The sequence below is a fragment of the Crocodylus siamensis genome, chromosome 7, assembly GCF_052110815.1.
Source record: "Crocodylus siamensis isolate JL-2025a chromosome 7, ASM5211081v1, whole genome shotgun sequence".
NCBI lineage: Eukaryota > Metazoa > Chordata > Crocodylia > Crocodylidae > Crocodylus > Crocodylus siamensis.
In genome coordinates, this window is record NC_143401.1 from 97,801,932 (window position 1) to 97,817,096 (window position 15,165).

The window sequence follows — 15,165 nt, forward strand, 5'->3', positions numbered from 1 at the left end:
GCGGGTGCCGCGGGGACCCCAGACGGGGGGCGGGTGCTGGGGCAGCCCCGGCAGAGCTGCCCCTACCTGTGTAGGCGGGCGGGCACAGGCAGGTGTAGTTGCGAGGCTCGTGCAGGCAGGTGCCGCCGTGCTCGCAGGCGCGGTCCCGGCAGTGGTCCGTGACGGTGCCGCATGTCGGCCCCTCAAAGCCCTCAGCGCAGAGGCACCTGCCGGGGGCACGAGGCAGCGTGACCGCCCCCTCGCCCACAGGCCCCAGGCCCCCAGCCCCTTCCCCAGCCACAACCCCGGTCCCTGCCGTGGGACCCCTGTGAGTTGCCCTGGCTCAGCACCTGCTGCCCCGTCTGCCAGGGCAGAAGCCAGGCGCGGCCACGTGCCGACGTGCAAGTGCACACACGTGTGCACCGAGGCGGGGCTGCCCAGGAGGGCTCCGAGGGGCCGTGCCGGGGGGAGGGGCGGATGCGGCCGGCGCCGCCAGCCCCCACGGAGCAGGCAGCGCCACAGCAAGCATGCTGGGTCGCCATGGCAATGGGCTCAGAGGTTGCTCGGTGCTGGGCAATGGGGGCGGGTGCTAATTTCCACCTGCTAATTATAGCCCATTTCTGGGAAGCGCAGGGGGCTAGGCCAGGGCTGCCGGCGGGAGGGGGCTCTGGCTGCAGGGTCCTAGAGGGGGCGGGCGGGCAGGGCCTGGGGCCCGTGCACTCACCTGAAGCCGGCCCCCTCCCCGGCCTGGGGCTGGCAGGTGCCGCCGTGGGCGCAGGGGCGGCTGCTGCAGCTGTTGAGCGCCACGTCGCAGTCCCGGCCCTGGCCGGGGGGAGCAAAGGGCAAAGGTCAAGGCAAGGAACCGGGACCCTCCAGGAGTGCCCGGGCGCAGGGCGCAGCGGTGCCTGGATCCCGACCCGGGGCGCAGAGCAGAGCCCCTGCAAGCCGCTGGCTGCCCCTCGCCCTCCCCGCAGGGGCCAGGCCGGGCTGGGGACCCCTCCTCGGCCCCTCACCTGGTAGCCGCTGGGGCAGGCGCAGCGGTAGGAGCCGAGCGGGTCGTTGTGGCAGGTGCCGCGGTTCTGGCAGGGCCCCGAGACGCAGGGGTTGCACTTGGCCTGGATGCTCAGGGCTGGTGGACCTGCGGGGGGAGGTCATGGGGTAGCTACGGCCAAGGGGCCAAGAGGCAGCTGCGGCGGTCCCAGCGCTGTCCTGTGCCCCTTTGTGCCCTGGAAGCTGCCAGCCTTTCCCCCTCGCTGGATCACTGCCCCCATTTCACAGGGTGGGGAACTGAGGCACAGAGCAGGAATGGCCCCAGCAGCAGATTGCAGCTGGGCCCCGCCACCCCCAGGCCCGTCGCACCCTGCAGCCTGGCCCCGGCCTCACCTTGGCACTCAAACTTCTTGGCAGGGGTGGTGAGCAGCAGCTTGCCCTCCATGTCGGGGGGCCCGGCGCAGCGGGCAATGCCGGGCTCCTTGTAGCCAGTCTTGACCCAGCTGGACAACCAGCGCAGGTGGCAGTTGCAGTGCAAGGGGTTGGCACCGATGGCCCTGCACACAGGAGGGAGCACCGGGCCTGAGCACGGCACAGCCTGGGGAAGCCACCCTTGGGGGTGCAAATGGCCCCGGGCACCGCCGGCTTTCCCTGCACCCGTGGGTGCGAGACAGGCTGATGCAGCGCACACGTGTCTCCAGCAGGGGGCACATTGCATCCCTCCTCCATCCCCTGGACGGTGGCCAACACGTGGCTGCGGGAAGGACACGGGCATCGCTCTCCAAGCCTGGCATCAAGTGCGTGGCCAGGACAGGTAGAGCCCAGAGCAGCCTCCAAAACCCCCGGCGCCGTGGCGCGCTCGGGCCACGCTCCCCCTGCCGGGGCGGGTGCCGGCCGCTACTCACAGGTGGGACAGGGAGGTGACGTCGGCGAAGATGCCCTCGGGGAGGCTGGAGATGTCATTGCCGTGCAGAGACCTGCGCAGAGGGCAAGGCTCTGAGCCCATGGGTGCTGGCCGCGGGTCCCAGACCAGAGCCGGGACGTGGGGGTCCGGCCAGCCCTGCCCCTCCACCGTGGCACGGCCGGGGGGCTGCAACTGAGCCCGCTGCCTCGTCTGGCATGGGGGCCATGGTGATGGGGCGGGCGCTGCGTCTGGTGGAGAGCCCCCGACCCGTGCCGGCACAAGGAGGGCGGCAGGCTGGCGCACGCTACTCCCACCGCAGCCGGCCAAGCGCCCGGGACACCGCAGGTACTCACAGCAGCCGGAGGGAGCAGAGGCCCTTGAAGGCCAGCGGCGGGATGCACTGCAGGGCGTTGTAGCTCAGGATCCTGGGCGGAGGCAACACGGTCATGGCACCGTTCACCCCGCCAGGACCCCTGCCCGTCCGCCACCCTTCGCGCCTCCGCCACCCCGCCAGGGCCCGAGCTGCTGTGCTCCCACCGGAGCGCGCCCCGAGAAGCACGAGCCCCCCACCCCCGTCCCGGCAGCGCCCCCGGGTCCCGAGCACAGGCACGCACAGGGTGGTGAGCTGGCTCATGTTGGTGAAGGACGAGTTGCTCAAGGAGCTGATCTTGTTGTTGCTCAGGTCACTGGAAAACACAAGGTGGGTTTCAGCACAGAGCTCCCGTCTCAGCCGGTCCAGCCCCCGCCCGTAGCCAGCCTCCCCGGGCCCTGAGATACGGCAGGAGCGGGGGCTGCACCCCCTTCTCCAGCCCGGTTCCAGGGCGCCCCGCGCCCCTCCCAGCACAGGGCCCATGGGGACGGCAAGGGCCCTGCTACCCCTCACGGTGCTCGGGTGGGCAGGGAGCAGGGCACCGTGCTGGGCAGCACCCCTTGCCAGGTCCACACCCCTGCCCCAGGGTCTGGCACAGCTCAGACCAGTGCCAATGGGGGTGAAGGCAGAGTGTGCAACCCCCACACGGGCACTGCTTGCACAGGGGTCCCGGGTCTCCGTGACCCGCAACTACCAGGGCTGAAGGCGTGGGAGCAGGGTACCGACCCCCCCGTGGGCACCCCAGCAGCCTGGCTCGGATGGTGGGGGGTGAAGCTGGGCTGGGGTCGGGGAAGGAGGGAGCCTGGGTGCCCATGTGCCACCCAGCCAGCAGCACATGTCCCTGCAGAGCCTGCGCCACCCCTGCCCCTGTGCCAGGCTCCCCCCGCTCTCTCCTCCCCAGGGCCATGCAGCGGGGGTGCAGCACGGGGATCGCCCCCGACAGAGCCAGCCCAGCTCACACCGCAACCCCTGCATCAGCGCTGCAGGGGCCACGGGTCCCCAGCCAGCCTGGCCCCGAGCCCCGGGCTGGAGCCATGGGGCCCCAGGCCCAGGTACTCACACCAGCTGCAGGTACTTGAAGGAGGACAGCTGCCCTGGCACCTGTGTGAACTGGTTCCCATCCAGGTACCTGCAGGAGACGAGCAGTGAGGGGCAGCGGCACGACGGGGGCAGCCACGGTACAAAGGGGCCAGGCCCTGCCCCGGGAGGCCACAGAGCAGAGCTCAGCCACCGCAGCGCAGGCCGCGTCCCTGCCCTCTGGGGCCACGGTCACACCTGTGGGTCTCACAGAGGGTGCACATGTGTGTGTGCATGCTCTGCGTGTGTGTGTGCATGCGTGCACACCCACGGGGGGATGTGCAGACACTGGGCGTGTGTGCAAGTCCCAGCGCAGTGACTCGGCTCCGGCCCAGCACCCCCTCCCCATAGCCGCAGTCTGGCTTCCTGGAGCCGTCGGCCCCCCAAACACTGCCTGCGTCGGGCTGCCCCTGCATGGCCGAGGCCTCGATGGGGCGGCACCGCGTGCCGGGGGGGGCGTGGCCCACTGGGGTCCCTGCGCCCCGACGCGGCCGGGGACTCGGTCTAAGGCATCCCCCAGCTGCCAGAGACCCGGCGCAGCAAGAGGAGGGGGGACACAGGAGCACCCCCAGCCCTCCCACTGGAAGCCATCGTGCCCCCCACCGGGGGCCCCTCCAGCCCAGGGAGCAGCTGCAACGGGGCAGCTGTGAAAACATCCCCGCGCCGCGGGTGGCTGTTCCTGTCTGCACAGCCCCGGGTCTGGAGCCGGCTCCAAGACGCAGCGGCAGACGCGACCTCCCTGCCCAAAGGCGCCGGCGTCCGGGGGCGCCTGGCAGACGAGGCCCATCTGCTCAGCCGCGGGGGCCTGCTCCACGCCCCAGCCGGCAGCACCGCAGGCGCAGGGGCCCTGCCGCTTCACCTCCCTCCTTCCCAGACAAATGCGAACCGGGTCTTCTTAGCTGGGCTCGGCCGTGCCGGGCTCCGCTCGTGCCCCCATGCCCACACGTGCCAGTCACCCCATGGGAGCAGCCGGTGCAGGGACCCTCCAGCCACCCATCTCCTCCCAGCCAGGCTGGGGTCCTGCTTTCCCGCGGCCGCGGGGGAGACGCCCCCAGGGTACTCACAGCTCGGTGACGTTCTTGGGGATGCCCTTGGGCAGCGCCTTCAGGTGCTTGTTGCTGCAGCGGACGACGGTGTCCAGGCAGGTGCATTCCTGCGGGCACTGGGGCCGCGGGATGCAGCCCGGCTCCTCCTGGCCTGCGAGGGGAGGAACGGGGTGAGCCGAGCTGCGGCCGGGAGGAGACCCCGGCCCTTGGAGGGGCTGTCCTGGGGAGCCTCGGGCCCTCCCAAGGCCACGACTGCTCCAGTCCCCATCCAGGCGAACCCCCCCAGTGCAACCATTCTGAGCAGGGGGAAATCCCCTCCTGCCCCAGTGCCGCGCGGGGCTGAGCCTGAGCACGGGGGCAAGACCCTCCCACCAGGACCCTGCGGGGTCGGTGCCAGCAGGAGCATTGGCCCAGCCCAGCCGGGCTGCAGCAGCACCAGCGCCTCGGGGGAGCGGGAAAACCTTGACACCTGCAGCAAGGGGGAAACATCCCTTCCCCGCCCCCCGGGGCAGCCAGCAGAGCCCAGGAGCCTGGGAGGCAGCAGACACCTCGGCTCTGTTCTGGGGGAGAGGCAAAGCCCTGGGCAAGCGGGATCCCTGCAGACCCCGGGGTGACCCCCCGCTCTGCCCGCTGCTCCGTCCTGCCTGGAAGTGCCCCCCAGCGGACCCCGCAATGGCAGCCTGGCTGGAGCCAGCCCATGGCTGCACCTCCCCAGAAGGGCCCGGCCGGGAGGGCGTGCACGGGCTTGCACGGCTGAACCAAAGTGATTTAGTATCCTTGACGCACACGTGCAATGTACACACACACACTCATGGCCCGGGCCCAATCCAGCGCACCGATGCACCGCGCTCTCAATCCAGATGAACACTGCGGTGTAGACAAGCCTGGTTTCAGGGGCTTTTACCCCGGCTTGTTCCCCCCCAGAGCCGAACCGGAGTGGCCGCAGGCAGGTGAGGCCAAACCCCGCTGTGCACGCAGCTCCTCGCCCCCGCCCCCAGACCGCGCGCCGTGGAGCCGTCCGGCGGGGCGCACGGGCCGTGGCACCGCGCACGGAGGAGGGCAGGGCCTGCTGCCAGCGCCGGGGGCCACGGCTGGATGGCGCTGGGGCTGCGCTACCTTCCTCGCAGCGGAAGTCGGGGAAGGCGACGTCCTGCAGCGGGATCTGGCGCAGGAAGTCGGGGTTCTGGCACCGCGGGTTCCCGGTCACGATCTTCCTCTTGCGCAGCCAGTCCCCGAGCCAGGCCAGCTGGCAGTTGCAGTTGAAGGGGTTGGCCAGGAGGTTCCTGCGGGGACGGCGGGTGTGGGGGTGACGTGGGCTGGAGCCCCAGGCACTCAAGCGCACGCGAGCAGGCCCTGCGCCCAGCACCACCAAGGCACAGAGCCCAGAGGCAGCGGAGACGGGCTTCAGAGCATTGGGGCTGCCCCGTGTGGGGTCAGACCTGGGTCCGTGCTCCCCAGGCCCTGGTGTCGCACAAGGCAGAGAGCGGTGGCTGGCGGGAGAGGGACCTGGGCCCCAGCAGGTCCCCCCGCTCCTCTCCCCCTTGCAGCACAGGTCCAGGCAGGTCCGATGCAGAGGCCGCGCCCCGCTCAATAGTGACTGATGCCCCTTCCCTCCGAGCACGTGTCCGACCCGGCGCGAATCTGGCTGAGCTCAGCTCCCACCGCGGCTGGGGGCCACAAGCTCCCCCTTTAATCCCAAACTGGGGGAAACGACGTCCCAGTGTTCGTTTTGAACTGCCGGCCTGCTCGTGTCATGCAGCGCCCCCCGTTCTTGTCCAGTGAGAGACAGTCAGGAATAACTCTCTCTTCTCCACAGAGTATTTTGGAAACCTCCTGTCCCCCTCCAGCGTCTCTCGTCTAGGCTGGCCTGGCCTCACCCTCCGCACACAGAAGCCCCCAACGCCCTGGTGCCCGTCTCCGGCTCTACCAGGCGGGCAGGGAGGAAGTCAGCAGGGGAGCAGGACCGCGAGCCCCCCACCCTCGCACGTGTCTGGCCCCACGCGGAGAGCCCGCCCTGCCCCTGCCCCGGCTCACAGGGTGGAGAGCGACTGCAGGGTGTCGAAGGCGCCGGGCGCGATGGTGCTGATCTGGTTGTCGTAGAGCGAGAGCAGGCGCACGCTGCGCAGCCCCGTGAAGCTGTCGTTGTGGATGCAGCTGATCCGGTTGTTCCTCAGCATCCTGGGGGGGTAGGATTAGGGTTAGGGACAGCACCCCGTCCTGCTCCATGCCGGCCCAGCCCAGCCCAGCCCACGCGCCTGCAAGCCTTGGCCCAGGGGCTGAGCAAGGAGCCTGGGCGCACCCGAGCAGCCCTGGGACGTACCTGTCCCCTCCCCTCCCACTGCGGCAGCAATAGGCCCGCAGCTCAGACCAGCAAACTGCGACCCCCTCCCTTCCTTGACAGGAGCAGCAGCAGGGGGCCCCTGGCTGCCCCCCCCGGGTCCGTACGGCCGGATAACACCCGCCTGGGTCTGGGGCACTCACAGGGTCCTGAGCCCATCCAGGCCCCGAAACATGGCGCTGCGCACCGACTCCAGCTGGTTGACGGTGAGATGGAGCTCGCTGACGGACGCCGCCCCCTCGAAGGTCCCGTCCTCGATCTCCGTCACCTTGTTGTTGCTCAGGTTGCTGCGGGGGGGCGGGGGCAGCTGGGACCCCAGGGCGGGTGCTGGAGGCATCTCACCCCCCAGCCCGAGCCCTGGAAACGCATCCCCTCGCGTCCCACGACCACGGAAGGGTGCCAATGGTGCTGGGGGCCGCCCACGTCCACCCCGGGCCGGTGGGCACCCAGGAAGGGCTCTCCGGGACCCCCCCAGTCCGTGGCTGCTTTGTGGCCAGAGCCCAGGGAGCAACTTCCCCTCCAGACCCGTGTGCCCTGCTCCGCGCATGGCAGCGAACTGCACCATCCTGACCTCAACCAGCGGGCTCCAGCACTGCCCTGGGTCTGTGGGAGCCCCCGCCCCTGCCCCTGCCCCTGCGCCGACTGGCCCCCACCCACCCTGCGCGCACTCACATCTTCTTCAGGTGCGGGAGCTTCTTGAAGATGCCCGTGGCCTCCAGGATGGAGATCTCGTTGTTGTTCAGGCGCCTGGAGGGCGAGGGCAGTGCTGGAGCTGTGCCCGGGGCGCTGCGAGGCGGTGCTGCACCGGGCCCTGGCGCGCACCCAGCCCCGTGGCTCCAGCAGTGTGCAGGGGCGGGCAGACCTGGGGCAAGCCCCGGACGCCCCGCCACGGCCCCCCCCTCCCCAGCCAGCGCAGGCGGGCACTCAGCTCCCGCCGGCGGGAGAGCGCCCACGGGCAGCCCCTGCGAGGCAGACTCGGGGACGCGGAGAATATGGCTCTGAGGGGGTGGGCGGGGGGCTTACAGCTCGGCCGTGGACTGCGGGATGCGGTCGGGGATCTTGGTGAGCTTCAGGTTGGAGCACTCCACCACACCGGCGTCGCAGCGGCACTTGGGCGGGCACACCACGTCGCTGTTGCACTCGCTGTTGAGCTGGTAATCCTCCGTCCCTGCGCGGGGCCGGCTGTGAGCCCCTGGCTCTCGGGGAGGGGGTCTGCCTCTCCAGGATGCCGGGGGGCATGCAGAAAACAGTCCCCTCTCCCCCAAGACAGGTCTCTGCAGACACCCCGCCCACGGCACCGTGCCGGTCCTCTCACCTGGGATGAAATACTGCTCCTTGGCTGCAGAGAGAAACAGGCAGGCGCCGGCGCCGGTGAGCGGACATGGGGAGCCTGGGCTGGTCCTGCCTCAGCTTCCCCCCCCTCGGACTGAGCCTGCGGCCTGCCCGGGGCACTGGGGCTGGGCTGGGAGCCCGCGGGCGGGCGAGGGGCCGGGCACTCACCCGAGCAGCGAAACTTCTTGCTCTTGATCTGGCCGATGCGCTTGTTGGCCAGGCGCCGGGGGCTGGCGCAGCGCGCGCCGCTCGTCTCCACGGGGTTGCTGCGCAGGAAGTCGGCCAGCCACTTCAGGTTGCAGTCGCAGATGAAGGGGTTCTGGGCCAGGTGCCTGGGGGGCAGAGGGGTGAGTGCCAGCCCTGCTCCCCTTGCTCCGGCCCGTCCTGGGAGCCCAGGAGTCCCGTGACGGCTCCCCGCTGCCCGCCACGCTTCGCCCTGCCCTGGGGACCCCGGGACGGAGCCGGCCCCGTAACCCAAGAGGGGATCCGGGGGCGGCCCCCTCCCCTCGCGCCCGGGCCCGCGGCGCCCTGCGCTCACAGGGTCTGGATGGCGCGCAGGGCGGAGAAGGTGCCCTTGGCCAGCGTCTGGAGCTTGTTGTCGTAGAGCGAGAGCAGCGACAGGTTCTGCAGGTCCTGGAAGGCGTCGGCGCGGACGCAGTTGATCTTGTTGGCGTTGAGCAGCCTGCGGGGGGGCGGCCGCGGCGACGTGAGCTCCTGGCCCCCGGCACGCGCTCCAACCCCGCAGGGAGACGCGCGCCCGCGGCGTGCGGGGGCTCCCCAGCACCGTGGGGACCTTGCAGCCGAGACGGGGACGCGAGGGTGGAGGGGGCAGCGTGGGGGTGCCAACAGCCTGCGGGTCCGGGGTTGCTACAAGCAGACGGCGAACCACTGCTCCGGGTGCCGGACAAGCAGCGGGGCTGAGACTGCGGCTGCGTGGTACGAGGCTCCTGCCCCTTAGGGGGGCTCCCCTGAGAAGATGCTGGGACCCCATCAGTGGGGGGCCACAGGCACGGGCTGGACAAGCACCGGCCTGGACTGAGCCCATGCGCTCTGCGACGGGGCGCCGCGGCCGTGTGACGGCAACCGGATGCTGGCAGCCCGCCGCCCCCACCACTCAGCCCCGGGCCAGCCAGCGCGTCCTTACAGCAGCTGCAGGGCAAAGAGCCCCCCGAAGACGCCCTTGGGCAGGTCGGTGATCTTGTTCCCGTAGAGGACCCTGGAGGACGGAGCCGGTCATTAGTGTGGCTGCACCCGCGGGCACCCGGCTCTGCCCCCCCAGCCCTGCCGGGACCTCAGTGGGACCCCCCCTCCGCCAGCCCGGCCTGGTCCCAGAGGGTCTGGCTCTCGGCCGGGCTGGGGGTGCCCCCGCTCCTCCTCTGTTCACCCTGCGGCACAAGTGAGATGAGTTCTGCAGCCTCAGCTTGGCCACGAGTTTGCACACAGCTGGGGCAGCTCATCCTCCGTCTGGAGAGGCACGGGACAGGCCCGGCAGGGCAGGGCAGGGCTGCGGGTCAGGGGCTCGCCCAGAGCCTGACATGCAGCAGCAGGAGGGCTTCCCTCTCCCGCTCCCCCGGGCAGCGCCGGCGGAGACCCCGGGGCCGGCGCGGGACTCACAGCGAGTTCAGCGAGCGCAGCCCCTGGAAGGCGTCGGGTGCGATCTCCGAGATCTGGTTGTTGCTCAGGTCTCTGAAACGCAAGGGTCACGGCTCCATCCTTGGCCCCAGCCCAGGCACCCGCTGGCAGCACGAGCAGGGCCTCGTCCCCTCCTTGCCCCCGAGACCCCAGACCAAGGTGCACGGAGTGGGCAGGGCAGTGCGGCGGGGGAGCACGACCACGGGGGTGGGAAGGGGAAATCCCAGGGCGGGTCCTGGCAGCACAGGCGGCCGCTTACATCCTCCGCAGCTTCTTGTAGGGCGAGAAGGCGCCGGGCGGGATGGACTTGATGCCGTTCAGCTCCAGGCGTCTGCGGGTAGAAAGGTGGATGGAAGGAGGCTCCGGCCCCGAGCAGGGGTGCTGCGGGGCATGGGGTGGGGGCTGGCTGGGGGGCCGTGCTTGTGGGGCTGCAGCCCCCCGGCTCTCCCGGCAGGAGGCGCTTTCTGCCCACCTGCTGGCGGCTGCGGCGGGTCCCTGCCCGCCTGTAATTGGATTTCCCTAAGGAGATTATCTGCATTTACATGTTTAATGCTGCACAATCCACAGCGACGTCCTGCTTGTGGAGGGTCCTGCGCCACCCCCTGCACGCATCGCGGCCTTCAGGGCCTGATCCAGCCCCATGCCCCCTGGGGCATCAGCTAGAGCCAGGGGTCAGGAACGTGCCCCCGGGGCAGCTGTAACCCAGAGCCGGCGCCAGCCCCGACCTGTGCTACCCACGGCCCAACTCACATCTCGGTCATGGTCTCGGGCAGGTTGGCGGGGATGGCGGTCAGCCCCTTGCCGCGGCAGTCCACGATGCCGTTGCTGCAGCTGCACATGGCAGGGCAGGAGCCGGACGAGAGGCTGCAGATCTGGGCGCGGGCGGCATCCAGTTGTCCTGCCCGGGGAGGGAGCGGAGCAGCAGTCGGGTGAGACGGGGCAGCACGTGGCCAGCACCCCCCACGCGTGGTGGGCAGCCAGGGGCAGGGACCCCCCCTCACCCGAGCAGCTGAACTCGTTCTTCTGGACCTCGGCCACGTTGAGGCCGCGGAGGGCGGGCGGCCCGGCGCACTGCGTGAAGAGCCCGATGGTGGGGCGCTGGCGCAGCCACTGCGACAGCCAGGCCAGGTGGCAGTCGCAGAGCAGCTGGTTGGAGTGCAGGCGGCTGCGGGCGAGGACAGGTCGGTGCCTGGGCCTGGGGACCCCTGCCCTGCACGCCCCGCCCCCTGCCGTAGACATGGCACCGAGGGGCCCCGGCCACCCCCGGCACCGTGCTGGGGGCAGCCTGGCCCCTCTGGGGGTGCAGAGGGCAGTCAGAGCCCAGCAGGGTAGAGGGGTCAGGACTGGACCCCGTGTCCCCCCGGTCCCGGGATGCAGCGCACCCCCCCCGTGGGCACAACAAGCCGGCCGGGACCCGCAGCCTCTGCCCCGTGGCAAACCCCCCCACGCGGCCGAAGGGCACGCGCCCCTGGCGCCCGGCACTCACAAGGTTCGCAGCTTGGGCATGTGATTGAAGCTGGAGACGGGGATGGTGGTGATGTTGTTGTTGTTCAGCGTGCTGCGGGGAGGGCTGGCGGGTCAGGACCTAGCATGGGGGCTCCGACCCGAGCGAGCCCCCCTCGTCCAGGCCGCCCCAGCCCCAATACGATGGGGGTGCCGAGACCCAGCCCCTGCATGCAGCCCCGGGGAACGGTGCAGTCCCAGGGTCCTGGCAGTGCAGCGAGCAGCCGGGCACGGACCCCGTTCCCTCCGGGGCTCGAGCCCCGCGCCCCGGCAGCCCTGCCCCGGCCCCACTTACAGGACCTCCAGGCCGCGCAGGGCGCGGAAAGCCCCGTCCTCGATGCAGCTGATCTGGTTCTTGTCCAGCTGCCTGTGGGGAACAAGGGCGCGGGGTCTCACGCCCACTCCCCGAGCTCCGGGTCCCCCCGCGGGCGCCCTCGAGCCCTGGCCCCACGCGTCAGCCCTGGGTGCAGCAGGGATGGGGTGGGAGTGACCGCCCAGCCTGGCTGGGGCTGGACCCCCAGAGCTCCCACAGGCCCCCCGCGCCCCCAAAGCAGAGGGTGCCTGGCCCCGTGCCCGCCGCGGCACTCACAGGTTCTTGAGGTCGGTGGCGCCCCGGAAGGCTTTCCTGGGCACGGCTTGGATGAAGTTCTCGCTCAGGTCCCTGGCACATAGAAGCAGGGTGTGAAACCCCAGAGCAGCACTGGGGGTGTCCCCCCACCCGAAACGTCCCGGGGGGCTCCCACGGGCTGGTCTGCGGCGGGGGGGGGGGGGTAGCTGGGCGGCTGGAGGCCAGCCGTGGCTGCACTGGGAAATCCCAGTAATTACAGAGCGCTGCTGATTAGCCGGTAATTACACTCGGGGCCTCGGTGCACGGCCCCCACAGACCGAGGCCACAAACGAGCGGGGCTCGACTTGCTTCCCCACAACCCAGCGCCTGGCGCTTAACGAAGCGTCCCAGGCGGCCGGGGCAGCACAGAGCCCACGGCCAGGCGCCCCCCGACGGCCCCAGCACCGGGAAGCCTCTCCAGCCACTGCCCTCCCTGCGTGCCGTGGGCCGGCCGGCCGCCTGGGCCTCCGTGGCGCGGAGCCGGACTAGCCCGGCACACGGGTGCGCATCGCGGCGCGGACTCCCCCCGGCCTGCAGAGGGCAGCAAAGCTCCCGCCCTACGACAGGTCCTCTCTGGTGCCCCATCACCCCACCGTTGGCCAAGCTGCTGCAGCGCCCGACGCGCGCAGGTGGAGAGACGCGCTCTTGAGACGCCCACACTTCCCACGCCGTGCCCCCGTCGCCACACGGGGGGCCTCGAGAGCCTCGTTTGCAAATGGTGACACCCCAGCACAGAGAACAGCCCCCGCTGCATGCCCAGGTGCAGGGAGCGCCCCAGCAGGATCTGCATGCCAACATATCCACGGCCACGGCAGGGCATAGATGTGTGTGGCTCAGGACCCTGGGACATGACTCCTCAGACCCAGCCGGACCCCGTCCAGCCGCTCTCTCTGGAACACACCGGGACACGGGCCAGTGCCACTGGCTGCTGGCAGCACCTGGCATCTGCCCACATCTGGCTCAGCTTCACCGGTCACCCAGCTCTGAGCAGCACCCGAGGGGATCTGAGCCCGCCTGTCCTGCTGTCCCAGACCAGCGGCCCCGGCGCGTGGCGCACGCGGCCCCAGGAAGGCCGTGGGCTAACACTGCCATAGGCGCCGCCACCGTCTCAGCCCCGGCTTCCCTCTTCCTCCCCTGGCAGCCTGGTCATGCGCCGGAGCAAGCCTGGCAGAGATGGACTGGAGCTGCCCACCTCCGCCATGGTCTCACAGCCGGACCCCCGACGCGACACCACGTGACCAGCTGCGTCGGGGCACGACCGGCCACCATGGCCACATCTGACCGCACTGTCCAGGCCCTGCCTGACTGCCTGCTTCTTCGCGGCCATGGGTGAAACCGCCTTCGGTGGCTGCCCCTGCACGGGGCCTGAGTCCTTCCCATCCGGCCACCAGACACGCCGGGGAGATACCAGGTGTGGACTCCTTTCCAGTTTTCTTCCTTTCTAGGTCCTTCCCCATCCCTGGAGCCTCCCAGCCCCTGCGGCAGCGTGGGCCTGCAGGGCTGCGTGCCCGTGAGCACTGGGGTGGCTGCACCCGCCTGGCGGCGACTTCAGTCTCTTCCTAGCAGGGTCTGGGGGGACGGGAGCGGCCCGAAGCCCCTGGGATCCCAGCCCAGGCCCTGGCCAACCCTGATGGACGGGGCAGCCCCCCGCACCGTGCAGGCCCTGGACCTAGCACCAGCCCCGCAGGCGTCCAGGGCCTTTGTGCAGCAGCTCAGCCGCCCCCCGCCTGTGCCCCCAGCCCCTCCCCCGCCCCGGCCCAGCCCCTCCCCAGACTCAGGCGCAGAGACAATGCCCCAGGGACAATGTGGCTGATTGCAGCCCCCCCACCCCCCCAGGCAGCTGAGCTCAGCATGGGGGGGCTGCTTTTCAGCTCTGTGCTGTCTCCTTCTCAACACAGTGCAGCGCAGCCCCCCAGACACACACACACACACACACACACACACACACACAGCTGTGTCTGCAAAGCTAGCCCCGTGCAGGCACACTCAGCTAGGTGCATGCACACACACACACACACACACACACACACACAGCTATGTGTGCAAAACTAGCCCCACAGAGGCACACAGAACTATACACGTACACACCCAGCTACACACACACACACGGCTACAGGGACACTCGCAACAACACACACACACACACTTGCATGCAGAGCTACGTACACACGTGGAGCTACATGCACGCACATACACAACACCCCTCAAACACGCAGCTATACAAACACGTGTGCATGCACACGCCCCGCCTGTGCACAGGGCAGTGCCTCCCTGGTGCCCGCCTGCCTGTGGGCCCCTGGAGGGTGGGGTCTAAGCCGCGGGCTCAGAGAAGGCAGGGTGGGGGCTCCAATCCCTGCTCCGCCACTGGCCTCCCACACAGCCCTGGCAAAGTCACTTAGCCTGGGGGCTGGGTTCCTGGGAGGGAAGGGGGGCAGCCAGCAGCGGGAGAGGCTCCATGCAGCCGGACCCCCGCCCCCCCCAGCAGCACCCACCCGCCCGCCCGCTCGCCACCCTCAGACCTGGGGGTGCTGGGCTGCCCCTCACCCCTGGGCTGGGCAGGATCTGACCCTACGGAGAACGGAGCCAGCCCCAACCACCAAGTGCCAACGCCCGGGGCTCCCCCGGAGCCGGGCAGGGGAGGGGCTGCGCGGGGATTAACCCCAGCGCCCCCCGGCTCCGCCAGCCACACGCCCGGCCGGCGGGGAGCCTGGCGCGCCCTGCGCGGCGCTTAGCAGGATCCAGAGCACGAGGCCCGGGCCCAGACACGGCGGCGCGGCAGGGAGCCCTCGGCGAACAAGCGGCTCCTTAATCCCGGCGCGGCGGGGAGGGGGCCGGCCACGGGCCCTTTGGCACGGCTAATCCGCCCTTCACACTTTAAGCAGATTGTGCCGTGTTCGGCGCCGGCCCCGCTGGCTCTCAGCCGCGCCGCTGAGACCAGCCTCCCCTCGCTGCAAGGGCCCCTCGACCGCCTCCCCTGCCTCGGGGGCAGCCCCAGGCCGCGACGCCCCGCCACGCGCTGGGGGGCACGGCTGGCGCCCACGGCCCAGCCCTGGGCACACCGGCGCCCGGCTTCTCCCCCGCGTTAGGGGAGCAGCAGGTCTCCTGGGGCAGATAAGCCGGACACGTCAAGCCACGTCAAGTCTCCTACCTCTCCACATGCCCCCGCACGTGTGCACGCCCATGGAAAGTAACGCCCGGCGGGGCTGGACTCAGGCAGCACCCACGGGCAGACACGTGCAGGGTGCCCGGCTCCGGCTCCGGCCCCGGCAGAGCCGGTGGAATGAGATGGCAGGTCTACGGCCCCGCTGGCATCCAACCCCTCCGTGCCACGCGTCCCGGGCACTGCTGCTGCTGCCCAGGCCCCGCAGCCAGCGAGGCGCTGCCCCG

The 15,165-nt window shown here is 70.7% G+C and overlaps 1 protein-coding gene across 1 annotated transcript in view; it reads right to left on the reverse strand.

The window, feature by feature from the left end:
- SLIT1 (slit guidance ligand 1) overlaps window positions 1-15,165 on the reverse strand; it is a 51,638-nt gene that overhangs the window by 6,312 nt on the left and 30,161 nt on the right. The window contains exons 5-29 of the mRNA XM_090057324.1: window positions 11,761-11,832; window positions 11,467-11,538; window positions 11,155-11,226; window positions 10,670-10,833; window positions 10,419-10,566; window positions 9,928-9,999; window positions 9,651-9,722; window positions 9,181-9,252; window positions 8,575-8,718; window positions 8,205-8,368; window positions 8,020-8,043; window positions 7,728-7,872; window positions 7,377-7,451; window positions 6,848-6,991; window positions 6,401-6,544; window positions 5,483-5,649; window positions 4,385-4,517; window positions 3,304-3,372; window positions 2,488-2,559; window positions 2,227-2,298; window positions 1,875-1,946; window positions 1,363-1,526; window positions 993-1,117; window positions 704-801; window positions 67-206 (exon numbers count right to left, since the gene is read on the reverse strand). Of these exons, the coding sequence (XP_089913450.1) occupies window positions 67-206; window positions 704-801; window positions 993-1,117; window positions 1,363-1,526; window positions 1,875-1,946; window positions 2,227-2,298; window positions 2,488-2,559; window positions 3,304-3,372; window positions 4,385-4,517; window positions 5,483-5,649; window positions 6,401-6,544; window positions 6,848-6,991; window positions 7,377-7,451; window positions 7,728-7,872; window positions 8,020-8,043; window positions 8,205-8,368; window positions 8,575-8,718; window positions 9,181-9,252; window positions 9,651-9,722; window positions 9,928-9,999; window positions 10,419-10,566; window positions 10,670-10,833; window positions 11,155-11,226; window positions 11,467-11,538; window positions 11,761-11,832 (2,696 nt within the window). The remainder of the gene's footprint in view (window positions 1-66; window positions 207-703; window positions 802-992; window positions 1,118-1,362; window positions 1,527-1,874; window positions 1,947-2,226; window positions 2,299-2,487; window positions 2,560-3,303; window positions 3,373-4,384; window positions 4,518-5,482; window positions 5,650-6,400; window positions 6,545-6,847; window positions 6,992-7,376; window positions 7,452-7,727; window positions 7,873-8,019; window positions 8,044-8,204; window positions 8,369-8,574; window positions 8,719-9,180; window positions 9,253-9,650; window positions 9,723-9,927; window positions 10,000-10,418; window positions 10,567-10,669; window positions 10,834-11,154; window positions 11,227-11,466; window positions 11,539-11,760; window positions 11,833-15,165) is intronic.